This window comes from Cryptomeria japonica, chromosome 10 (assembly GCF_030272615.1).
Source record: "Cryptomeria japonica chromosome 10, Sugi_1.0, whole genome shotgun sequence".
NCBI lineage: Eukaryota > Viridiplantae > Streptophyta > Pinopsida > Cupressales > Cupressaceae > Cryptomeria > Cryptomeria japonica.
Window position 1 is genome coordinate 729892106 of NC_081414.1, and position 27511 is coordinate 729919616.

General features: G+C 35.0%; 2 protein-coding genes across 2 annotated transcripts; both read left to right on the top strand.

Moving 5' to 3' along the window:
- Window positions 1–12603: 12603 nt before the first annotated feature.
- Window positions 12604–14413, top strand: LOC131045565 (protein LURP-one-related 11). The gene is made up of 3 exons (XM_057979163.2): window positions 12604–13131; window positions 13751–13972; window positions 14059–14413. Exons 1-3 carry the CDS (start codon window positions 12886–12888, stop codon window positions 14182–14184), a joined length of 594 nt encoding a protein of 197 aa, XP_057835146.1. The 5' UTR covers window positions 12604–12885; the 3' UTR covers window positions 14185–14413.
- A 7408-nt stretch (window positions 14414–21821) lies between these two features.
- LOC131045535 (protein LURP-one-related 5-like) lies at window positions 21822–23054 on the top strand. The gene is made up of 3 exons (XM_057979129.2): window positions 21822–22067; window positions 22623–22844; window positions 22929–23054. Exons 1-3 carry the CDS (start codon window positions 21822–21824, stop codon window positions 23052–23054), a joined length of 594 nt encoding a protein of 197 aa, XP_057835112.2.
- Window positions 23055–27511: the final 4457 nt, after the last annotated feature.

The following is a 27511-nucleotide window of genomic DNA, read 5'->3' on the forward strand; positions in this document are numbered from 1 at the left end:
TTATTCCACAAGCTGAGTATGCCTACAATGACAGTGTAAATAGGACCACTAGAAGGAGTCCTTTTGAGGTTGTCTATGGCAGACATCCAAGAGGGGTGTGTGAACTAAGAGAACTTGGTTCCATGGAGATGAAGAGTGGGCAAGCAGAGGACTTCACTCAAACCATCAAGGAAGTCCAAGAACAGGTCAAGAGAGCCATCCTAGAGTCTACTCAAAAACTGAAAGCTAAAGTGGATGAAAAAAGGAGAGAGGTTCAGTTCAAAGTGGGTGACCATGTGACGGTCCATCTAAGTAAAGCTAGAATGCAAAGTGGCAAGCCTACTAAGCTACAAATGAAGAGGGTAGGACCTTGTAGAATTCTGTACAAATATGGTGAGAACGCCTACAAGGTGGATCTTCCTTCAGATTTGGCTATATCACCAATCTTCAATGTTGCTGATATGATATTATATAAAGGTGAAATAGCAGGGCAAACTGAGAATCAAGCCAACGTGTTGCAGGACTTGGATGTGAATGCCTTACCTCAAGTGAAGCAGCCCTTAGCAAAGGAGATCTTGGAGTCAAGGGTGAAGAAGTCTACTAGACACCAGGTCTACATGGAACACTTGGTGAAGTGGGCAGGTCAACCTGAGTCTGAAGCCACTTGGGTTGAAGAGGGCAGGTTCAAGAAACTTGGTATTGACCCGGCTCTCATCTCTCCCCTAGTCCCTTAATTCTATGTAGAGGGGGAGTATGGTGCAGGAGCACCCTTATAAGGTCTTCCTCCATTTTATTTTGTTGGGATTTTTCTTCTTTAAGAAGCCATGTAAATGTAATAAGAGCCAAGAGCTCATTGGTCTTCTTTAGATCCTAGTTTAGGTCCTAGGTTCACAAGTCTAGGTTGAGTTTTCTTTTGGAGTAGAGGGTATGTGTTCCCATTGATGAGTTTGGGGTCCTTTTAGCATGGTTGTCTCCATAGGATAGCCCAATGTAGGCCTAAAAGTCAAGAAAAGCAACATTGCAAAAGCTGCTCAAAAGTTGCAAAAAGTTGCATGACAACTTTTCAAAGTTGTCATGCAACTTTTCCACCTAATAGGTCATAACCTTAGATTGGCATGGAGAACCCTAACCTTGGCACACAAACTGAGGCAAAGACATTATATATTGTTGCAAACCCTAAAATGAGGGTTGGATGTCAGATTGTATGGCCAAAAAGAAAAAGACCTTGACTGTGACTGTGTTTTGGTTGCCAGTCGGCACAAATGGAGCAATGAAGGATTGTTAATGGATTGTTCTGGAACTTAAATTGTATTGGGAGTATTTTTTAGAGTTGACACATTTATTTTGAGCACTTAGATTAAGTTTGTTTTCCAAGTTTTGGTGTGTTTGTAAATACTTTGCAAATTTCTTCTTTACTGTCCAGTTTTGGACTGTTTTGTGTAAATGGGTTGACAACTCCTATCCCCATTGTGGAAACACCATGAAACCATGGGGAATAGGAGTGCATACCCTGTACAATATCTCAGAGGAAGCAAGGACTTTGAAGATGCAGGAAAGCCTTTCAAAGACCCACTCCAAGGCGAGACTAGACTGTGCCCGGTGAGGAAGGGTTAAGGTTGCAGAGGTCCGTGAGAGAAAGGAAGGACAAGAAGGGAAGCACCCTATGGAGGAGTTGAAGAGGGGTATGTGGAGAACCATTGGTGAGAAGGAGGAGCTTTCACCAATCCAGACAAGGTGGTGAAGACAACAAACCATCATTGTGACCCTGGCAGGCCTAAAAACCCTCATAAAAACCCTCAAAAACCCCTAAATTCACCTAGGGCAGTGTACGGACACTTGGAGGCCCAAAACTAAGAAAATATTTGAGCCTTTTCCAAATGAATAGCAGTCCCTTTGAGAAGTTTCACAAGTTTGGGCATTGTTTGCAAGAGGGAGCCCTAAAAGTCTGGAATGTAGGCCTAATTGGGCACATTCCTTGTAGCCCTATTTTGTAGGAAAGAAGCAAAATAGTGTGATCGGTAACAAATAGGAAGGTCAAAACCTCTTGGAGGAACATGAATGGATGGAGAACTATGTCAAAGACCTGTCCTATCCTTGCTAGGACCTGAGAAGGTGTAGGAAGAGTTAAACCCTTATTAGCATATGTGAGGGTTTTTGAAGCTTGTGAGTAGGTGAGACCTTAGGAGAAGCATCACATGTTGTTGGTGGGTATATTGGGAAAGGTCAGGGGATTCCATAAGCAAGGGAAGTCCTAGAGACCCTAGGGTGTGGTTGGAACACCTGGTGATCCAAGGAGAGGATCAAAGAGCATAGACTAGGCTAGTCTATCCCATACCCATTCCCATCAGATACCCCTATTGAACAAGCTTGTCCAGCAGTAATTTTGGTAGCCACCAAATTGAGGCACTATATGTTGACACACAAGATACAACTCATTGCCAAGATAGATCAACTCAAGTATCTATTCAGTAAAGCAGCACTAACAGGCCATTTGGCAAAGTGGTTTATGCTCCTCAGTGAATTTGACATAGAGTATGTGGACCGAAAAGAAATAAAAGGGCAAGTCATTGCAGATCAGTTGGTCGAAGCACCACTCATAGGATACCATCCGCTCATCTCAAATTTTTGATATGAGAAAATCTTCACAATCCAGCCAACACGCCAATGGAAGTTATATTTTGATGGCTCATACACCAGACATGGTTTAGGAGCTGGTATTCTCTTCATCACACCTCAAGGTGGCAGCATTCCAAAATCATATCGGTTTACATTCCCATGCACTAACAACATAGTAGAATATGAAGCCTTGATCATAGGACTACGTATGGTCATGTAGTGGAACTTAAAAGAGCTACATGTCTATGGCGATTCACAACTGGTAATCTAACAGGTCAATGATGAATACCAAACTAAGAATGATAAGCTCATGCCTTACAATAAAATGGTTGATAGCTTCAAAGAACTATTCACAGCTATCACTTTTGAGCAGATTCCTCGAGATTAGAACTGAGCTGCAGACGCAATGGATACAATAGCCTCTCTCCTCGATCTACCACATAATTCAACATGCAATGAGTTCTTAGTTGAACATCTTTGGATCCCCGCTTATGATATCCTGAAATCTGAGATGGTATGTAAACTCGTCGGTCCCGATTCCCCATTGTATGGAGAATTTTATGCTTACCTACGCGATCAAATCCTTCCACCTAACTAATCAAACAACCAACAAAAAACCTTCATACGCCAATATGCTCGATACACCATCATTGTTGAAACCCTATATCGATGAGGTCTCAATGGTACTCTCCTCCGATGCCTAGAGCAAGTTGAGGTGACCAAAGCTTTAGAAGAAGTACATGAAGGTATCTGCAGAGCTCATTCAAGTGGCCCTTCGTTGGCTAAAAAGATCATGCGTTCAGGATACTATTGGCCCTTTATGGAAAAAGACTCCTACTACTTTGTCAGAGAGTGTAAGAACTGCCAAGTTCATGGAGATCTGAAACATGCCCCAGTGCAAGATTTTCAACCTATCACAACACCATGGCCCTTTTGACAGTGGGGACTTGACCTTGTGGGTCAAATCCATCCATCTTCATCCAACGATCACAAATTCATCATTACCGTCATAGAATACTTCACAAAGTGGATTGAAGCTGTTCTGCTTACCCAAGTCACTGGCAAGCAGATCGCCTCGTTCATCCTCAATTACATCATCTGTTGGTATGGTGTACCCATGTCCATCATCACAGATAATGGGCTTTCTTTCAAAAATCAAGATGTTCGTGAACTTTGTGAGAAGTTTCATATCCAACACTATTTCCCCACCTCATATTACCCACAAGGTAATGGTCAAGCAAAAGCCTCAAACAAAAACATATTGAGGATCCTTAAGAAGACAATCAATGATGTCAGTCATGATTGGCATATTCGTCTGAATCCTGCACTATGGGCATATCGAACCAATATTTTAACCCCTATAGGTGCAACCCCATACTCACTTGTATATGGAGAAGAGGCTATCTTGCCTATTGAGGTTGAATTACCATCTCTACAAGTTTCCTTGCACAATTTAATTACTGATGAAGAGTATCGGGTGTCACGTCTTCAGGACTTGCAACTGCTTGATGAAAAGCGACAAATTGTCTACCATCACCTAAAATCCTATCAGCAACGCATGAGCAGAAGTTGTAATCATAGGGTAAAACCTCACGCATTTGAGGTAAGAGATCTTGTTCTCATAGATAATCCTCGCAATCAACCAAATTGAGAACACCGAGGCAAATTTGAATCCAATTGGCTAGGTCCATATGTCATCACTGCAGTCTTCGGGTTTGGGGCATATCAGTTAGCAACTTTAGAAAGAGAACCACTAGCAGATCCCATCAACAACATGCATCTCAAAAAGTTTCATACATAAGCTATGCAGAGCATCGGGCTCATCAAATATCAGAAAATTTAATTAAATAATAATAAATAAATAAAATTTAAAAAGTCTTGAACAAAATACAAAAAAATAAAAAAATCAAGAAAACAATAAAGAAAAATCATTCATCCAAACGGTGAAAACCACTCCGGTGGTGCCTTGGGTAACTATGGTGGTGAAAACCTAGTAAACAAGCACCATTCATAAAGGTTGTTGCTCCATTGTCTTTCAGACTTGTTGCAATCACATCCATTGCATCCATTCATCCATCATTTATATCATGGCTTGTTATTGATCTACAATCAAGGTTATTTCCTCATGTGTCCCATGTCACGCTTTCATACCGACACTTAATTGGGGGTAATGTTCTTAACCTAATGATGGGAGTGGATTCTCCATGCTTGTGATTCGTTGAGTTACTCATTCAAAACGTCTTGAAATAATACCAAAAACATTTGAAAAATGTCCCGAAGAAAACACAAACAACATTCAAAAATCCAAAAACATGACAAAAACATCCAAAACAATTAAAAAACATTGCAAAAAAAACTGTTCCTTATACATAAACATCTCAAAAGACACAAAACAACATTTTGAGCTTCTCAAATGATGACTACCTATCAAATCAACCAACAAATCAAACATCTGAGCACAACCGTCTTCACAAGGATGTATCCTTCCTTACAAACCAGACATGGTAACATCTTTCTTTGACAAGAAAATTATGTTTGGTTGATCGACACTTTGTCATTTTTTTGCATTTATATCAGGTTCCTACACTACTCTAGGGTATCCACAAGTGATTAGAGTGGTCGGGATGGTTCATGATATCTTTTTTCTTTGTTTTCTATCTGCGGATTGTTCCAATGAAGTTATGGGGCATGTATTAATGGTGTCTACGTGGGAAGTGCACTAAGCTACGCGAACCTATGCAAAAAAACTGTCATGGATCACTATGGCTTATTGACTACAACGTATACCTTGACCATTTGTATATGAACCAGAATGGAGGGAAACTTTCCTTGTTTACGGTGTTTTCTTATAGGTGAAACACTCAACCTTGGTATTTGATACCTCCGCCAAGATCAGTACTACCATGCTTGATTAAGAAATTCAGCATTATGAATAGACCATGGATCACCGGTTTCATCTTATTTGTATATATTGCATTCCATCCATCCATAAATCCATATCGCTACATATCATTCATACATAGTCATGACAATGGATACTCCATTTTGAAACTCTTACATAGGAATGGGTACTAGGTCCTCCATACCTTCTATCTAACATTGAATCCCCCCCCCCTCACCCTCCCTGTCTAGGTCATCATCATATTTGCATACCCTGCATCGTTTCCCATCAAACCAATCAAGCCACGCTCATCCCCATCCATCTCTAAAAGGAGGGGTTGTGTAACCTATCTTACCTAGGTTATCCTATAAGTAAAGCAAGTTACTATGTCTACATAGGTACATTGACTCACGCACACCTAGACTACAACAGGCATTTACATCAATTGCCTAGTCTAAATAGGTACGCTAAGTCCAACAAACACCACAAACAACCTAAAACGCAGATACTATCAATTGATCAACCAATCAAACACAATAAAAATAGATAATTACATCAATTGTCTAAGTCTCAATGCGTATTTTGCTTCAGATACCTTGACTTCATCGGGCAATTATATCAATTGTCTAAGTCTCATCAAGTCAATTTGACTCACTTACTCAGACTTTATCCTATCCAAGTGAACAACTGACATCAAATGTCATGATTTGACTAAAACCGAGGCAATTCAACCAATTCCATCATACTATCCAAAATAGTATTGATCAATTGAACAACATCAATCAAATGCACCACAATACCGCATTTGCATCGTATCTCCTACATGACCTAAGGGTACTTACCAAATTCCCATTATTCTCTACTCCTCATCATTCACCCTCATTCATTCCAAAATCCCTCATTTTCCCAATGCCTAATTTTCTTAAAATTTTCGAGAGATCGCCCAAATTTTTGAAATTTCGTCCCATCTCTCAAGGGGGTATACCTCACTACCAACCTAGTGCATGTTGGGGCATGTACCATGTTCCTTGTTTTTCTTTGAAACGATGTGATAAATCGCACTATTTCAAAGAGGGGCAAATGTAGACATCCAAATTTGTCCACTTAATCAAATGAATACTTAATATTTATTTGATTATTTAACCATTGATCAACAATTAATTAAATTAATTCATCTTAACCCTCTTCTCCTATTAGTTAAATAAATTATTCAATTTATTTAATTTAATTCATTAAACCATGTTCTAACAATTAATTAAATAAATAAAGCATATTTGTTTAATTAAACCATTATTCAATTTATTTAATTTAATTCATTAAACCATGTTTTGACAATTAATTAAATAAATAAAGCATATTTGTTTAATTAACCCCTCTCCACATTTAAATAAATCAACATTTATTTAAATCCCTAAAATCCTCTCTCTCACATTTAAATAAATAAATATTTATTTAAATCTCTAAAACCCTCCCACTTGCATTCTCCTACAAATGCAGGTTGCACAATTTTAGTTGAAATAAATGAATTTTATTTTAATTAAAATCCCCTTTTATCCTCACCCACTTGCTCACTAACCTCCTTCTATATTCTTCTAACCCCCCTTCTAGATTCTTCTAACCCCCTTTCTAGATTCTTCTAACTCCTTCTAATTAGCCTAATCCCCCTCCTAATAATTTGCACATTCCTTAAGAAATTGGTCACTTCTCAAAAATATGCTTTGTGTCTCCAACAATTTACCCTCCAAAGTCTTCAATAACCATTAATGGTTAACTCAAACTCAACCCTTGGTTAGAGACTTTCTCTCTAACTCAAACATCCCTTTAACTCACGAGTCTCTTCAAGCATTCATTGCTTTGACCATGGCTATCCCTTTAACTCTTGCACAAGAGTTTATCCATTGGATAAAATCATTACCCTTGGATAAAAGCTTTATCCACTAACTCAAGCCTAACCAAACCCTCCTAGGGTAACCCTCATGCCATCTCAAGCATTCAATGCTTCTTCCATCTCCTCTCAAGGCCTCTCATAGTGACACTTGTCATCGCTACATTGGGTTGAAAACCATCACATGGATCACAAACCCATCAATCCTAGCCCTTCACAAGCTCACTCAAGCCACCCCATTCAATCAACATTTTCCCCTATAAAAGGACCTCATTCCTCAAGAAAAGGGGGAGCATTAGAGTATTGTTACTATACTCGCATAGCATTACTAAGTTTCTCATAGCAACTCTAGTTTGTGCCTTTTCATAATTCATAGAGCTACATTCTCAACCACACTCAATACTCCATTTGCCATCCATGGTTTTATGTGAGAAGCTGAGAGCTGCAATCAAGCAAGGCTTTTTGGATCTTGGAGAGGAGAGGAGCAAGGAAGAGCCAACATCATCAAGCATAGGGAGGACTATTAGAGTTGTCTAGTTCTTTATTTTCCTGTTTGCTTTTTTACTAATCTTTCTTGATATGCTTTTGAAATGGATTCATCGTCATGTTATGCTTATGGTTGAAAGTTTACTAACATGATTTCCTTGTGATTGTCCACTAATCCCTTTTTCATAGCTGTAGACACCCAAAATTGTCATGTCTAATTAAATAAATATTATTTATTTAATTATCTAAGCTTAATTCTTCTATTAATTAAATAAATCTGTATTTATTTAATTAATTCATTTATCCTCTTCTAGCCTTATTTCTCATTCAAATAAATACATTTATTTATTTAAATTATCCTTTTCCTAAATTAAATAAATATTCTTATTTATTTAATTATCCCACTTCTTCTATTAATTAAATAAATATTTATTTATTTAATTAATTCATTAACCTTTTCTACCCATGACACATGTCATTCATCTCTTAATTCATACACTACCTACCCCTTTCATTATTTTATTATTTCTTTTACCTACCCTCTAATCATAGCCGACCTCCTTTTACACCTCTCAATCTTATCCCTCCATTTCATATAGTGTCTTCTATATAAGGAGATGCTTCCTTCATTATCAACCCTAATCGATCTATGCATTCTAATCATCTTTTATGCACTTGACTACACTACGATCCTACTAGCAACCACATTCCGTTCTTTGTTGAGCTCTTGTGCACATAAAATCTGAGAGCAAATATATCAAGCAAGATCAATGGAGATCCAAACCCTATTGGACATGTGATGGTATAATCTTTGTGATTTCATTTGATTTGCATTGTCTTAGGTAATCTTCATATGTTATGGTGGATCTTTGTTGTTGTTAGGCTAGGGTTTTGTGGTTGAATCTATTTAGCCTTTCAATATCATTATTGTTGTTATCCATTTTCACCATATACAATAGCATCAATTTTTATAAAGATTTCTTAAGACAAACATTTTACTAAATTTTGAAAAAAAATGGACCCAAATTTTTTGATAAATTACTATTTGGAATCTTCATTAGCCCCATCTTTAGTAGCATATAATTTATCAACACCATCACTTTAGTAACCACTATTCTAAACTTCATCAGTTGATAATGATGGAATTCACTAGCAAGCATCTTGAATAGCAGAGGGACTCCACAATTTGGTAGTGGATATCTAAGGATTTTTAGACTCAAATTCTATAATAAATGTTGATATAAGGATATCGACCAATGGCTATTGTTGAGCACTATCAATAGTCAATAAATCTAATGGAGCAAGAGTATGCACTTGACTCAACAAATATCATTGTCTCATGTTAGTTGTCCAAGGTTGATTATGATATGCTACATGTATCATGTCAAACCTAAAGTTGTAATCTTCTTGAATGGTGAGAGTATTGCATGTACAACTAGAGGATTTTGGGGCTTAACTTGGATAGTTATGTATACAAAGAAAATAAATTTCATAAATATTTAAGGAAATATATTCTATGAATTTAAATCAAATAAGAATTATACAATAATTGGTATAGTTCTAATGTTGTTGCTATAGGTTAATAGTAAACTAACTACGAAAAGTAAATCTAGCTAATATTGGTTAAATCTTTAAATTAAAAAATTTAAAGTGTAGCTACAGTTCACCTTATGTGGGCCCTTGATTGGGCCAACTAACTAAATCAAATTCTCTTATAACTCATCACACAAGATTAACTAATATTGATTTAGTTATTTTTAATTTAGATGCTAAAAAAACTAATATAGACTTGTAGTTAAAATATGTCTCTCTAGATATGTTGAATCTTTAGGATATATACTAACTCTTTCTTCTAAAAACTTAGTGGACTCTTCATTAATGTGCTACACTTGTGTACTCACTACTTTTGATATAGGAGGACTATATTGTTTTAGAAATAAATATGCAACTACAAGACTAAGTGTAATTAATCTTGAGAAATAAAAACCCTAATACAACATTACAACTATTGCATGGGAGAAATGAGTTTATTTGAAGAACAAAGATGAGTGATGTAGCCCATTTAATTCTCGCTTGATTATTGTTAAATAATTGCAATAATATCTTCCACCAATTAGACACTCTCATCTACTTCTCTAGGTTTCCTCAACACGCGTAGAAGAAGAGATTATTGTTGATCTACCATTACTCGTGGCTTTGGTTATAAGAAATTACACCTTTAGCTATCGGCATGCTACAATCTTGGCTACATGTTGTCTTTCTTACTTGTTGAATGTAGAAGTTAGCTTCCAAAACAGTTTTACTCTAAGATCATTATAAAAAATAATGTGTTATAATATCTTGAAAATAAAATTGTCTTAACACATATACATTCATTGAAACATTATGCATCTTTAAATATAGTTCTTTTACTCAAGTATTAACATGACTATTAAGTATAGGATATAAATATCTTTGAAATAGAAAATTGGATTAATAAATGGGGACGATTGCGAGGCCCATCAGTTATGTCTTTAACATGTTTAGTGGTGTGATCAATTAGATGAGGAAGTGATACCTTGTGGTTGTTTTGTCTACCATAAAGGTAGAATATATGACAACTAATAATCTTGTAAGGAGACCATTTAAATTCAAATATTATGTTCAATTGTAGGTTGAGTATATTGGACTAGTTTAAGTTGGATGTGATAGTCAAAATTCCATAAACTTTGCAAAGAACCTAACTTTTCATGCTTAAAAAAGGCACATTGTTGTACACTATTATTTTATTTTTATCATAATGGATGATAAGAAAGTGATTCTTTAAAAGGTTGACAATTTGGAGAATATTATATGGGTTCACCGAAATGTAAAGAAATGTATTGTATATCTTAAAACATGAGAATGTGGATTCTTGAATGAAGTTGAGGACCAAATATGTGGAAGTAAGAAGAAAAACCAAATATATGGCCAACTTCTTATGTCTAAGACTTACCAAATATGTGTTCCTTTCTATATAATTGAGTGGCTAGGTATTTTTTTTATATTCACTATCGTGGAATCTGGAGGTGTCCTTGCCGAAGCAAGACTAATCCCCCAGTGTGTACAACCCACTCACAAGGTAGCAACACACACAGAGTTAACACAGCCGGGGACTCGAACTCAAGACCATGGGGAGCATACCCACGCCTTAAGTTGCGATCCACGACCGGGTGAGCTAGGGCCGAAGCCCTTAAGTGGCTAGGTATTTGGTTGCAACGGACTACGTATCTAATCCCTACTAGATAAATTTAGTACAAAAAAATAACCAACACATATCTTGTGTATAGAACTAGATATTTGGTCACGATTCATTCTTCTTAGGACTAAGTTTTCAATCTTGGTCCCAAATATCTAATCTAGGTAGATATCTAGTCCTACTCATACAAACATGAACTTCACATGTGGTATTATCTATTGCTTCTACTAATATGTGGGATATGCTCACTTAAGTGCATATATTTGTGTATGAAAACTTTGTTGTGCTAAAAATAATGTTTAGGGATTCCTCATAGGCAAAAGTTTAATGACTTTGAATACACACATACACATAATGATTCAATATGCATAGTTTTCAATTTGATGCTTGCTAATTAAATAATATAGTGTGATTTCCATGTGTGAACCTTGATTTCTCCCAATGATAATTGATACTTCAATCTAACTATGACCTAAGAGATTTCTACAAATGCAAGTCCTTAGTCACTCAACTCAAAATATTTAGTATGCACATGTCAAAGAGAGAATGATTATATTTTTTGGAAATGCCAAACTTGAGAATGGAAGTTTCAAATTTCAAATATAATAAACTACAATATGTCATAATTTTATATTTGATGCTTGCTAATTAAATAGTACAATGTGTTTTCCATGTGTGAACCTTGATTTCTCTCAATGATGTTGGATTCCCTCAATCTAAAAATGACCTAAGAGATGCTTATAAATGTAGGTCTTTGGTCACTCAACTCAAAGTATTTGATTGGTGTGCATGTCAAAGTAATAATGATCATATTTTAGAAATGTCAAATTGAAAAATGAAAATTTTTAATATCAAAAAAAAAAAAAAAAATGTGAAATGATGATTAAGAAAGATTAATAAGAATATCAAATAAATTTTATTTAGTCTACACAATGTCTAAATAAGTAAGTTAGTTTTTGGAGCTAAATGGCATGTACGAAAATCGTAAAACACGATAGAATTTTACGAAATTTTCAGAAATTAAATCTTCATGTTCTGTATCCCCATATTTGTTAAACCAAAAAAATAGACAAAAAAAAATACTATATTTTGTAAATCTAATTTTTTTTTCAGAATGCCGTTTTATGTGCAGATTAACCTGTACCGATACTTTTGAGGTTTCAAAATAGAAGTTCCATTCAAAGGATACTTTTCATGTGCATTCATCACCGCAGTAGACGATCAACCCCGCCGTCTATCAATCTTCAAAATAAAACTTGCACTTTGTGAGTTGGAACAGTTCAACGCATATTTACACATTTATTTTACAGATGTATCTTCAGCGCATGGCCAAGTACGTTGTACGTCACAACACAAGTATAATTTACAGAACTACTTTCTTATCCTCCCTCTATGGGTATAAGCATAAAGAATTACTCTCTTATCCTATATGGGTATGTAGTACTCCCTTATCCTCTTAATGGGTATGATTCTATGTACACAAATTAATTGTGCCAGTAGTAGGTTTTGACGTTGACCCACTTTAGATAAGGTATGACAGCCATATGAAAGCTTCAAGATGCAGTGGCGTTTTCAGTTCCCAATGCTTAATCCACAACAATGAATCTATCCATATCCATGTAGGTTCCATGATTTAATGATGGTCAATAAGCCCAAATTGCCGAAAACAGAAAGACCCAAAATGCTGTCTCAGAGGTATTTATAGAGGGAGGAGTAGGATTAAGCTTTAACAAATCTATAGTGCAGACAGTTCTCACTGTTTATAGCTTTTCTTTTTTAAACTTTCTGATAGTTAAGCAGGAAAAGCTGTGATCCCAAAAAATGAGTCAAGTTCATCCTGACTCTCCCTTGTCTCCCAATGTTTGTATTGATCATAAATTTTGTTCAACCTCATCTACTGTCTTCACAGTTTGGAAGAAATCTCTCTTACTGAATGGCAAAGGATTCACTGTGTTTGATTCGTTGGGGCATCTGGTTTTCAGAGTGGATAATTACGCATCCAATGCTAAAAATGAAGTACTTCTCATGGATGATGCAGGGCAGCTTCTTTTCACATTGAGGCGCAAGGTATCCTTCTACTTTAAATTATATATTTTCCGGCATCACTTTTGTACAGGATGTTATCAATTCATGTTACACTCACTGAGTTGTGTTTAAACAATACACTTTAAGCTTTGATTTGTTCAGGTAATTCATCTAAAATCAGACTAATAGGTAGGCTCTAGTAGAGAAGCAAGTATGATTTTAGATGTGTCATCTAAACAAGTCAGAGCTTAGAGTGTGTTGTTTTAGCCAAAATCACTCAGTGATTCATCTTTAGGAAGAGGATGTAAAAACGTTTTGGACCACATTCAATGATCCATTATTAGAAAAAGGATAATGAACTTACATTTCAGAAAACATTCAGTGGTCTATTATTAGGAAGTGAATGTAAAGAGATTTTGAATCACACTCACGGATTTATCATCAGAAAGAAAATAGTAAACTTACATTTCTGATCTCACTCATTGATTCATTATCAAAAATTCAATAGTAAATCTCAACCTTATGATAGGATCACTGAGTGATAAAAAAACGTCATTAAAAATTTAAAATTGATTCCACAAAGAATCTTTTGATAATTTGTTTCCTATTAATATGATTAAAATAATATCTATAATCTCTGATATCTGTATCTGATTCACAGAAATGGAGTGTTGGGAAAAGATGGGAAGGTTTCAGAGGAGACCCCATGGAGTCTGAAAAGCCCGCATTTAGCATTATAAAGTCGCTGGGATTCTCAAACAAAATTTCTGCCAATGTATTTGCCAATGGAAGTAGAAAAACCAAGGTTTGCGATTACCAGATCGAAGGGTCGTGCAAGTCATCCTGCACAATATTCAGTGCTTCAGGAGAGATAATTGCACAGGTATTTTCACAACACAATCTTTCTTCAATTTTATTAGAATGGCTTTGGAGTTTGAGAAAGTGATAGAAAGTGTTTGCAAAGTGCAGGTTAAACGAAAGGAAGCTAAATCAGATGTAATGCTTGGGAATGATATTCTGAATCTGGTTGTGGAAGCGGGAGTAGATCAAGCCTTTGTAATGGGGCTTCTTATTATCTTTAATCAGATTAGTTGACTGATTAGAATTTTGAGGAGAGAATGATGAATGGGAGAAGCAAGCTGGCTTCTTATGATGCTAGCTGTTCTGTCAGAGGGGAAGAACTTGCGCAATATGTGCATTGTAATTGTATATATATTCATTATTTTTTGTAAGTCATAATTAATTTATCAAAGCCCTAGTTGGGCGCTCCATTTTGTGCATTGGGTGGAGAGTAGCAACAAGTGGCCAAACGTTTTACTCAGTCTTCACTTTAGTTAGGAAGGTTGAACTCTATGTGGATTCACTTTTTATTAAAATAATTATTGGTTTATAAAATTAAAATACAATATTTTGAAAAGAATAAAAAATAAAGAATAGAAATAAAAGAGGAATAAAATATCTACGAAAGATAAATAAGGTTAATATGAATTACTAAATTCTTTTTTCAAAAGAATTAAATCAATATAGTGTCAATAATAACAATAGTTATAATACATTCTCAAGCTTAAAACTTTACTTAAGATCAACACTCTAAATACTAGAAGGACTACAGTAATATAACAACACAAAAAATATGACATATATGATCTACATCCCATGCCCTTAATAGATAGGGCAAGAAGACTTAGGAAATCACCAATGGTTTCTCATAAACCATCAACAAAAAGCATGGACACTCAAGTTCTCACTGTCATTTAATCCAACATCTCCACATGTGTGAGGCTTCTACAAGAGAATTCAACTCCTTTTATAAACAGTTTTTGACCACTATGACAAAAGGTTTCATAAGAAACCATTAAGCGATCACCCATTAGGCACCAACTACTCTTTACAATATTCGCTAGTTAAATATGCTAATAGAAGGTGAATAAATAATCCCCAGATCAATGACTCTTATGAACTCCATAAGACCAATGCCATGTGGTAAACAACGTCAACTATAGAATCTCATTATTCCACCCCATGAGACACCCTTTTTCTTGTGGATACAAATTATTCAGTGTTAAAATATTTAATATTTAGACTAGAACTAGCACTTGTAAGGTATACAACACACTTAGTTCCCAATTTCAAACAATCTCCCACTTGTATGCATTACAAAAATCATAAGGGACTCCAATAAAGTGAAGTAAACTACTAGGGGTGAATTCGCATAGCCATCCTATGCCATATGAAAATCTCTAGGCTAAAGAGGTTCATTAAAGTATCTATAATATTCACAAGCTATCCACCTTCTTGATCATAAACAACTTATACTATTTATCATTTTATGAACATATTAATATTACACATCAATGTGATTTATCTACATCGTGAAAAGTAGATTAATTTACAAAATTGATAAGACTCTAATTGTCACTAGATTGTATTTGTATCCCACCTCAACTTGATATATATGCACAATCTCTAAATCCATACTCTGATACAAATGAGTAGGGTGAGTGTAAGATTATGATGGACCAACAATACTTTTAAGTGGCAATGAAAAATTTTAAAAATATATTGAAGGAATTTCATATGAAAAATTAAATGGATTATGTACACAATCTAAAAATATATATGTATATATAATAACATTGTAGAAAATTGAAAGTAGTTTTTGGGTTATTATTTATTTTTTTTTAAAAATTGATTTGGTAAAAAAAATATATACTTCAATGAGGAACTACTAAAAACTTAGAATAAAAGTAGACGTCACTCTACTCAATCTATGTATAATAAAAAAATTGGCTTTCCAAACTTTAGCTATAAGTGAAGGTCAAATGAGCACAGGTGGCACATATTTTTTTTTTTTTATAAGCGAATAATTAGTTACAATTTTTTTACTACTTAAATATATTAAAAAAATATATTCTATTAAAATTATAAAACAAAAAAAATACCTATAGCCAATAATGTTATGAATCTTTTTTAATACAAAAAGGATAAATATATATTTAATCTTTGAGAGTTTATTACAAATACCCTTTTTCATTTTATTAATTCTAGATTGAAATCAATCTATCAACGTTAAAAATGAAGTCATATAAAAATTAATCTATCAACATTGAAAATGAAACCATATGAAGGGCGAGTGTCCTCAACTTCAAGTGAACCCTATGGAGGTGTGAACTTGTGAGTTGGAGTTGAGGTAGAATCATCTGAGTCGCTATCATCACTTTTCACTATGGAGGAAGGATTAGGAGGATTAGAGGCCAAGCTAGGAGAGCTTTCCTCAAAGTGAGTTCCTCGCAATGAATAGCTCACATGCCTCTGGATGCAAGATTCTATATGTCTTGACACAATTAGGATATCCAACAAATATGGATGACCTACTTTGAGGTTCCAAAGCCTTGCACTTCTCTGGAGGAATACATTCCCAAGCTAAAGAGCCAAAAACTCTAAAGTGCCTCGAACAATCAATTTTGTACCACACCAAGGGCCTCAAAAGGAGTCGTACCTTTTAATGTCTTGTGGGGAACCCATTTTTGGATGTGTGGCACAATCGATGGCTTCTGCCCAAAATAAAAGATCAAGAGAACAAGCATGAATCATGTAGCTAGCCATCTCCTTAAGGTTGTATTCTTCCTTTCTACAACACCATTTTGTAAAAAAATTCACTGTAAGTTGATTGTTCACATATTCCCTTCCTTTGTCTATGTGAAGAATCTTGACTTCCTCCCCTAATTGCTTCTCAACATGAGCCTTGAAGACTTGAAACTTGTCAAATACTTCATTCTTATGATTAAGAAAGTAGACCCAAGTAAAGAAATCTAGTAGTCATCAATGAAGGTGAGGACATAGCGTTCTTTGCTAAAAGACAACACTGGAAATTAGCCTACTACATCACTGTGAACCAATTGAAGAACTTCCAAATCTCTCCAAGACTTCCCTTTGTCAAACTTCTCTTCTAGATTCTCACCCATAGAATAACCAAGACATACACTATCTAAAAAAGTTGATTTGAGGGAGACCTATTACCATATCCTTTGAGCTAAGTTGTTGAAGGTAGCGATAATTGAGATGTCCAAACTCCTCATGACATAGCTCTTTCTTTCTTAAATTGAATGAGTGAGAAATTCTATAGAAGGAGATTGAAGCACAAAGTGGGAGAATGAATCAAACCAAGTGTTTTGATTGACTTCTCCCACTACAACAAAGGTATCATCCTTAAGTTCTTTGATCACAACTATATCACCTGTAGAAAATCAACTTTCTTTCTTTGTCCAAGATGAGCGATTTCAAAGACTAAAAGAAGGTTGGCACTCAAGTCCAAAACATAAAGAAAATTCTCAAATGTTCTATCATCCATATCGACCAAACCTTGCCTTCAACCTCCACTTGTGTATCATCACCCATAAAAATATGAGGTACCATAGAAGGTTGAAATTAAGAAAATTGTTCTCTTGTAGAACTCATGTGATGAGAGGCACCCGAGTCAAGTACAGATTTTCGTGAATAACTTGTAGTTACCATAAGTTCTTGTCCTTTTCCTTTTGAATTTGAGGAAGTGGAAAGTGATGAATCCTTCTTCTTCTAGAAGGATGGAAAATAGATGGTGTTTGTCAACTCATTAATTTTCTTAGCATGGCAATGGTGCTTATCATGACCAACTTTCTTGCAACATGAACAAGTTTGTTTCTTCTTTTTATGTAAATTTTCCTTCTTTAAAAAAGATGAAGAATGTTGAAGAAAGGACCATTGTGCTCTATCCTTTTGTGGCTTCGACTTTGATTGTGTATGCTTCGTATTGAAACCCTTTGAGGCTTTGGCTTTGATTGCGTATACTTCTTATTGGAACCCTTTCCTTGATTTCCATAATTCCCTTGATTAGCCACCAAAGCTTTGGACTTGGAAGACTTGAGAATCCCTATGGTGAACAACTTTGATTTCTCAACCATCAACACTTATGTGAATCAATCAAATGAAGGTGTAGTGTAGGCACTACCCATAGTCAATTTATGGGTTTGGAAGCTAGAACAAATTTTGCATACTTGGAAGGAAGTTTGTCCAACAAATTGAAGACCAATTGTGCATCCTTCTTATCAATGTCACAATCCTTAAGTTGTGCTCTTTGCTCATTTGCCTTAGTTACATAGTGTTGGATTGTATCAAAAATCTTCAGATCTAAATTTGTGAGATCATTATCAAGCTTGTAACCCCTAAACTCATCAACTTTTCCATACAATTGAGAAAAAATTTCTCAATCATCTTTAACTATCTTACACTTGTCATTGTGAAAGACAAGATCAAATGATACATATTTCCTTCTTTCCAAGAGCTATAGTAGTTTTAGTGAGCCATTATATTTCCACATTAGGATTAGCTTTAGGATCTTATGGTTCTTGAATAGTTGCACCAATGTAATGATTTAAACCTTTTTCCATTAATTTACTCCATGCATGTACTTTCCATGTTGCATGATTATGTGGAGTTAGAAGTGGAAATTTACCTAGAGAACCCATAACTGAAAAACAAAGACCATGAGAGAGAGAGAGAGAGAGAGGAAGACACAAATAATTGGCTAGAATATAGCCACCCAAGATCTAGATGTCTAATTAATAGCACAACAACAAGAGAGGACAAATGCGACAAGAAAAAATCGTATTCTAATTAATGATGCAATAGAACTCGTTTAGTGTACATAGGAGACCCCTTGGTTATTAGGCAACGTGAGAACATAGGAGTGAATGAGATAATGACAAGTGTTGTAATCTCATGACATGATAACCAAATTGAAAAGCTATCATCTCTCCTAAAGTGGAAAAGTGATGGTGTGATAACACCACTAAAGGTGGATCACCCACCAAAGGTGGAAAAGTGCAACCATGAAAGGTGGATATGATAATGTGATAAAGGAACTAAAGGTGGACACACTACATAAAGTTGAAATGATAACATGATAACACCACCTAAAGAGGAGATGCTCCTACAATCTCCTATCTAGTCCCTAAGTACCCTTAAGTGATGTGTAATTAAGACCTAGGATACAATACAACACATGTAATTATACCAACAACCATTTATTACTATGTATGTCAAATCTTCATTTTTGGCTCTCAAGCTCATAACTTTTTGTCACAATCTTCTTTTTTGGTGATTCTTGTGACATTGAAAAGGTATTGAGGAGCTCCATCTAGCTACCATACATTTTTTCTAGTTTCAACCTAGGTACACTTTATTTCAATTTTTCCTTGATGGGTATCATAGAGGGTTACTTGGACCTATTGTCACTTGGGAAGGTGATGTTTTGATCTATGATCTTCATTTCAATACCAGATCGTCTGTCAATTAATTGTTACTTCATTAGATTGTAGATTCATGTCAATCAAAAAAATTTGTAGATTGTAGATTCATGTTCATGTCAATCAAGATTTTTCTTAGATTGTAGATTATGTCAATCAAGATTTTTCTAAGTGTTTCTTTGTAGCGAGACTTTTTTGTTTGCTTATATGATTCCATAAATACTCCATAATTGATAGTTCTAGCATTTCTCACATCAAATGTATTGTGTCCTTTGTTGCTTAGATTGAGGGTTCTAGTGTTGACTCCATAGTGTATTTCTAATGCTTATTTGCAACAAGTTATCTCATTATGGGGGGATTTTATGGTCTCTCTTGTATCCTTTGTATGAAGGGGGGATTTATTGGATTTATTATAGATCCACGCATCATCATTTGATTATATATTTTCTCTCTTTTGAAGAGGAGTTTTGTCTCACTAGATTTTCTCCTTTTCTCTTGCTTATGAGAGATCTTTTGTACATGGGTACCCAAAATAGCCTCATAATTGGGACATATCCTTGCATCTTGTATCATTTGCATAATAATTCCTTCTTCCTAAGTTGCACTTAAAGGGGGGCATTAGTGTGAATAAGATATTGTACCTAGTAAATTCCTAGTGGCAACTTATTCACATGTTAAGTTAGGTCCTAGGTGTTATTTCTAAAATACTTGGTTGTCTTGATAAGATCTTATCCATACCTTATCTTTTTTAAATTTTATTTACTTCTTGTCCTAGATCATTTAATGTTCGTGTCATGTTAGTAAATCATAATACGTCACACCTTGCTTAAAGCAAGGTGTCTCATTGTAGTATTTCATATTCAATCAATCATTTCATGTATCTTTATTATGTAAGCTATTCTTGGTATATTCTCTTATGGAAGGTTATTTTTCTCTAGCACTTGATCTAGGAGATTTTGAGGAGTCACCATTAGCTCCTATATAACTTTCCTCAGGGAAGCAAAGTGGAAAGAATATGATAGAAATAAAATCATACAAGGTTTGAATATGAAACAATGTAACAATTCACTATTTACCAATATCTAGTCCAAATCAAACCACAACTCACTAAGTTTATTGACTAATCATAAAATCCAAATTCTCGGATTACTACTAAATACCCTTTTAATGATTCCCATTATTTAATAATGTTTTTAACAATAGGTGGAGAAAGCTAATAAAGTTCACCCTTTAGAAAACTTATACTAAGGAACTTGAAAGGACACAAAGATCTCTATTTAGACCTCCCTAACATCATGATTCATAACTCCTTAATAACTTGTTGGAACCCTCACAAACTCATATTGCTAACCAAATGGTTAGAGTGGTATAAGAAACTTTCTTTGTTCACGTAATCATATGGTGACCATTATTGTATATCCCTCAATACCTATAGAGCTTAAGCAGTTATTGCTTTAAGGAATACACACATACACATAATGATTTAATATGAACAATTTTCTATTTGATGGTTGCTAATTAAGTAACAGCAGATGCCTATAAATACAAGTCAATGAGATGACGATAAAAATGTCAAGTTGAAGAATGAAAATTTATTTCAAAAATAGGAGAATAAAATGCATCATATAATTGGAAAGAAAAAATATTATAAATGATGGATAGTGAATGTCAAAAAGATATAAACTAGTGATTAGCTATTATAGATTAATAAGATTAATTGAGAATGACATATAATTTTGATTAAACATTACTAATCATACATTTACACAATGTCTAAACAAGTAACTTATGTTTTGGAGACATTTTCATGTGAACTGATTTCATGTTTAGGGCGTGAGATTCAAAATAGAAGTTTCATTCAAAGGACACTTTTCATGTGCATTTATCACCTCTGTCTCATATGCTTTCAAAATAAAAATTCAGCATTCTTTATATAATGTGGACCAAGGTGGACGATCAACCCCGTCGTCCCCAATTCAAAATTAAAATTGCACTTTCTGAGTTTTCACTTGAACAGTTGAACGCGTATGCACACATCTAAAGTATAATTGGAAAAAACTACTCGCTTGTCCAATGAGGGTATCATTTTCTGTACATAATTGTAAGGAACTACTCCCTTATCCTATAAATGGGTATGATTCTATGTACATAAATTAATTGTGACGTTGACTAACTTTAAATAAGGCATGACAGCCATATGTGAGCTTCAAGATGCAGTTGCGTTATCAGTTCCCAATGCTTAATCCACAACACTGAATCTATCCACATTCACTTAGGTCCCATGGTTTTAATGATAATACATAAGGCCAAACTGCCAAATAAATAAACAAATAAATAAAAACCCAAAATGCTGTCTCATGTATATATAGAGTTAGGAGTAGGATTTAGTTTTAACAATCTACAGTTCTCACTGTCTGATAGTAAACAGGAAAAGCTTTGATAAAAAAAATGAGTCAAGCTCATCCTGACTCTCCCTTGTCTCCACATGTTTGTATTGATCTTAAATTTTGTTCAACTTCATCTACTGTCTTCACGGTTTGGAAGAAATCCCTCTTGCTAAATGGCAAAGGATTCACTGTGTTTGATTCGTTGGGACATCTGGTTTTCAGAGTGGATAATTATGCATCCAATGCCAAAAATGAAGTACTTCTCATGGATGATGCAGGCCAGCTTCTTCTAACATTGAGGCACAAGGTATCCTTCTATACCAATTTTTTTTTGTTGGTATTAATTTTGTGTAGTTTATGTAATATTTAAAAAGATTTTTTCTGGAATCAATTGTGTGTTTTTTGATTAACTGGTCAGGTTTAAACAATGCACTCTAAGCTTTAACTTGTTTAGATAGCTCATCTAAAATCACAATAATAGATGGGTCTTACTAGAGAAGCAAGTGTGATTTCAAATGAACCACCTAAACCAGCAAAACTTGAATATGTTGTTTAACCCAAAATCGTTCAGTAAGTCTTTATAGAAAGAAGATGTAATAACTTTTTATCTCACAGGATGATCAATCATTAGAAAGAAGATGTAAGGACGTTTCAAATCCTGAACTAATGATCTACCATCAGAACAGAAATAGTAAACCTCTTCCTAACAATAGATTACTGAATGCAAACATAGATTAATTTATATACAAAATTGATTTCAGAAACAATCTTTTGATTGTTTATTTCCTGTCAATATGATTATCATTATAATTTTTATTAGCTTCATCTTCTATAATCTCTGATATCTAGATTTGATTCACAGAAATGGAGTGTTGGGAAAAGATGGGAAGCATTCAGAGGAGATCCCATGGAGTCTGAGAAGCCCGCATTTAGTCTTATAAAGTCGCTGGGATTCTCAAACAAAATTACTGCCAATGTATTTACAAATGGAAGTAGAAAAACCAAGGTTTGCGATTACCAGATGGAAGGGTCGTGCAAGTCATCCTGCACAATATTCAGTGCTTCAGGAGAGATCATTGCACAGGTATTTTCAGGACACAATCTATCTTCAATTTATTAGAATGGCTTTGGAGTTTAAGAAACTCATGGAAAGTGTATTCAAGTGCAGGTTAAACGAAAGGAGGCCAAATCCGATCTAATGTTGGGGAATGATATTCTGAATCTGGTTGTGGAAGCAGGAGTAGATCAAGCCTTTGTAATGGGGCTTCTTATTATCTTTTATCAGATAAGTTGATTAATTATAATTTAGAGGAAAGAATGATGAATGGGGAGAAGTAAGCTGGCTTCATATGGTGCTAGCTATTCTTTCAGAGGGGAAGAACTTGCGCAATATGTGCATTGGAATTGTATATACATTCATTATTTTTTATAAAGTTGCATTGTTGGGCGCTCCATTTTTTTTGCATTGGGTAGAGAGTAGAAAACCAGTGGCCAACTTTTTACTCGGTGTTCAATTTAGTTAGGAGAGTCGAACCCTCTTGTGTGGATATTTTTAGATGGTGAATGATGAGATGGGTTTTCCAGAGTGGTATTTTTGGATTGTTGCACTTATTTTGTTATGATTCCTTCTATTTTTTGGTTGATGTTAGCCTCAATACGCACCTCATTGTTATTATAAAAAAATTATTTTCTTATGTGATGAACAATTCTAACATAGATAAAATCAAAAGAAGATTAAAAAAATTATCGTGAAAGCGAATGATAGTTTGAGGTTTGTATGCATTTAGCTCCCTATGACTAAGGGAAAGATTAGTGTTGTGGGTCATACTTATACTACATGACATTAGCAAAATATTAATGTTGAAAATATGATTTTAGGACAATGGAATGTGTGAAATAGAAGGTTATTTTAATTTTTTTTTTAAATCTTTTTTTAGTTTGGTGTTTTATTGATATAATTGATTTTTAAGAATATATTATTTCGTATAGCTGAAAGAATATTTTGTTTTATGTGACAAAGGTATCATATTTCAAATTTAACTTTAGAATGATTTTTTATTTAACTTATCTTAAGATTTAAATTTCATTATTTTCTATGTGACCTAATTTAATATTAAAAGTTCATAATATTCATATTAAGAATTCTTAGTTTATAAAAAATAAATTTGTTTGATTTGTTTATATCAATTATCTTATGATAAGGTAAAAAAATTTCTTCCTTGCAAGACCAAGGAGGGTGATCCTATACAATATCTAGAGATATATTTCAACTAACAAATGAGGTATTGAACTTACCTTTATAATACGAGAATCCTAATGACTCTCACCCATGCGTCGGTTTTGGACTTGGCTCTCGCCCATGTGTTGGTTTTGAACATAGCTCCCACTACAATGGATAATTGTTGCTTCAGGTTCCTACTCCTAGAATGTTTTTTCGTCTTGACTTTGCTTCAGCCCTTGTGACGTCTAGTTTGGTTTCTTTGCCCCCTTATGCCTGTGAGATCTACCTCGTATGGGGGGAAGCGGGTTTGCACCTTCTTGTGTTGTTATTAGATCTAGGCTACTTTCTCCCTCTATGGCTCCTATTGTTTTGGTGGTGGGTGATGCTACTACTATGGGTTTGCACTCTCCCCTGAGTTGTAGGTGAAATTTCTTCCTACCCTGGATGTGGCTTACTAACTACTCTACTAGTGTGATGTATGAGGTCTATTTTGGCCCTTGCTATTAGAGCTTTGTTCTTGACTAGTTGTAAGTTGCCTATTTGGTTTGTCTTTCTATAAGGTCAATAGCCTTGTTTTTCTTCTTTTATAATAACAAAAAAAATCTTCCTCAAATGAATTGTGCACTAGTGGAGATGTGTAACAAGGTTGGATGGGTAGTAATTGTGCAAAAAGGAATAGTCAAAATTAATACCATCAAATAAGTATGTCTTCTTTCCAACCCATATGGATCTCTCAAAGAAATGATGCTCGGTTTCTAGCTCCTCTATTATAATGTTATTGGCAAACTCAAGCATCAAAATAACAAACAATGGTTAGAAATGCATATAAATCTCCTTATGCACTAATAGGTTAGTAATTTCGAATATTGTAGCTAATTCAATGATCTTACATGTATTCTTGCCATGGTTTAATATTCGTCAATTAAGTTATGATAGTATTGGTTGGTCAAATTTGACCTACCCCCGCAATTAGAAATGACATGTTCATTGCCTATTTATTTAGTTTGAGAATGGTGTCCATATCGCAACATCAATAGGTAATAATCTAACTATACATGTGGAGTAGCAAACCATTGTGTCACATTGTCACAAATATAACAAAATGGAAATAAAAAATATGATTATATAGTAAATATGAAAAAAAAATTGTATCGTCATAACAAATTATTATTAAAATTGGTGGCTTGTTGGATTGGGTGCAATTGTTGAGATAAGTTGTTAAACCATTGACTAAACTTCAAGTCATTAGGATATATGTTTTTCTTTATTGCTAAAATAATACTAGTTATACATCATCATGATCAAAATTCTTTAATTATGTTCATGTTGTCAAAAATAAAAAAAATAATCTCATCTATTTGTACTAGGTCTATTTTTTATCATCAATAAATAACAAGTATTATGTGTGATGACAAATGGATTTGATATTATTTATGTATTTGAAAAGGTATGATAAATTAAACTAATTAAGAGGTCACATAAATGACTTACACAAGAAAATTTTATGAATATCACTCAATTGTTCATCCCAAAGCACAAACCAAAATTGATTGTTCTTTGTAATTTTAGTTTAGTTTTTTTTTTTTTTGTATTAGAAATCGAAAGACCGATAATCGGAGAGTTTATACAAAAAAGATGGCAGGAGGCAGAGCCTCAGCCACCAAACTATGAAACCAGACTAAGCAAACAGCATATACAGTTATCATATATATAGTATATATAATTATGATCTTATCAAAGGGCACTACTGCAGGACCTCGTCCTGATCCTCTAGCCAAGTGGTCCAACCTAGTGCTCCTTCCATCCAGACCACCTTCTTTCCTTCCAAGATCTGGAACACATTTCTACCTTGTTGAAGGGTGGAGGCCTATTGTCCTGTAGCTCCTTAATCAGTTTCTTCACAGCCTTATCAAAGGAGACTTGGTTCTTAGTGAGTCTGGCCCATTCATGGTCATCTTGCATCTCATAAACAAACATAGTTGCTCTGTCGTCTTTGAGGAATCGCAGCAGCTTGTTCCTCTCAATGTTCATCAGAAAGCAAACCTGCACAGCAATTTTGTAATGTGTGAGTTTTTTAGAAAAACCAGTAAGTTCCCTTTCATTAACTTGAAACTTCTCCTCATTCCTTAGTTTCCAAATAAACCAAAGTATGAAGGTAGATAGAATTTTTCAAACTAGGTTAGCATCCTTCTTGAGCCCATGAATAAAACCAATGATTATATCAAGAGTACAGACATGTTCTGTGATAGAGATTCCAAACATTAACCAAATTTCTCTAGCAAAAGGGCAGTCAAGGAAAATGTGGTGCGCAGTCTCAGGCTTCTTGCAAACAGAGCATAGGTCGTATGCAACAGTCTTATTCCTAATAGGTAATCTGTCCAGTATAAGTTGCCACCTAAAACATTTGATCTTAGGGGGATGGGGGATATCCATAATTTCTCAAAGGTTTTCTGCCATGCGTGGAGGTTATGGTCAACGTACCACAGAGCATTAATATGATCGATCATCAAGGTGTCATTGTTGAGCAGGTTATAAATAGACTTGGCCTTGATCTTGGGGAGGGTGGAGCCATCTTTCCATAGGAAAGTAAGGTACCTGTGAGCGTCTACTTGTGTGTTTCTAGGAAGATGGAGGGGAGTGCATGCATTTTTAATCATGTTGTAGGTCCTCTTGTGCGAGGTAGGGAGATCATATTTATTGCTAAGACTCTCCCAGCTAATAAGATTATCATGTTCTAGTATATCCATAAGATACTTGATACCTTTATTGTGTCAGTACTTAGCAGAGCATCCTTGGGTTAAGGCAAGGGGTTTAGAGTTATGATATAGGTTCCACCATATTGACCTTTCACCATGGAGGGTAGTATCACAGTCAATGCTAGAGTTCTCAATAAGTCTACGCACATGCTCCCAGGCTTTCCAGATGGATTTAAACACCCAAGTACCTTGGACAGACACAGAGAAATTGCCTGCAATCAGATCACTGAGCGGGAGGGTTTTCCAGGATTTGGCAGTCTTGGGAACACCATTTTGTATGTTGTTTCTGATGACAATCTTCCAAGGTTCTTGACCTTCTAGCGCATGGAATATCCATTTGGTCGCAAGGGCTATTCCCTGCAGTCTAAGATCCTTAAGGCCCAACCCACCAAGCTTTTTGTCTAAGTGGCACCAGGTCCATTTGACCACGTGAGCTTTCCTCTTGCCCTTGCCATCCGAAACCTTGAAGTGAATCTAGCATCTCTATCTAATATGATTTTCTCTGGTATTCCATGCAACCTAAATATTTCATTAACAAAATGCCTAACCAACGTAGGTGCATCATCTGTCAGGTTCCCTGGTATAAAGTGTGCCACCTTAGTGAGTTTGACAATTACCACCATTATTGTATCATGTCTAGAAGGTGACGTGGGTAACCCTTGTACAAAATCCATGCTAATAACTTGCCACTTGTGTTGAGGTACATCATGTAATTGTAACAATCCAGCTGGATGTCTATGTTCTGCCTTTACTCTTTGACACTCCAAACATTTA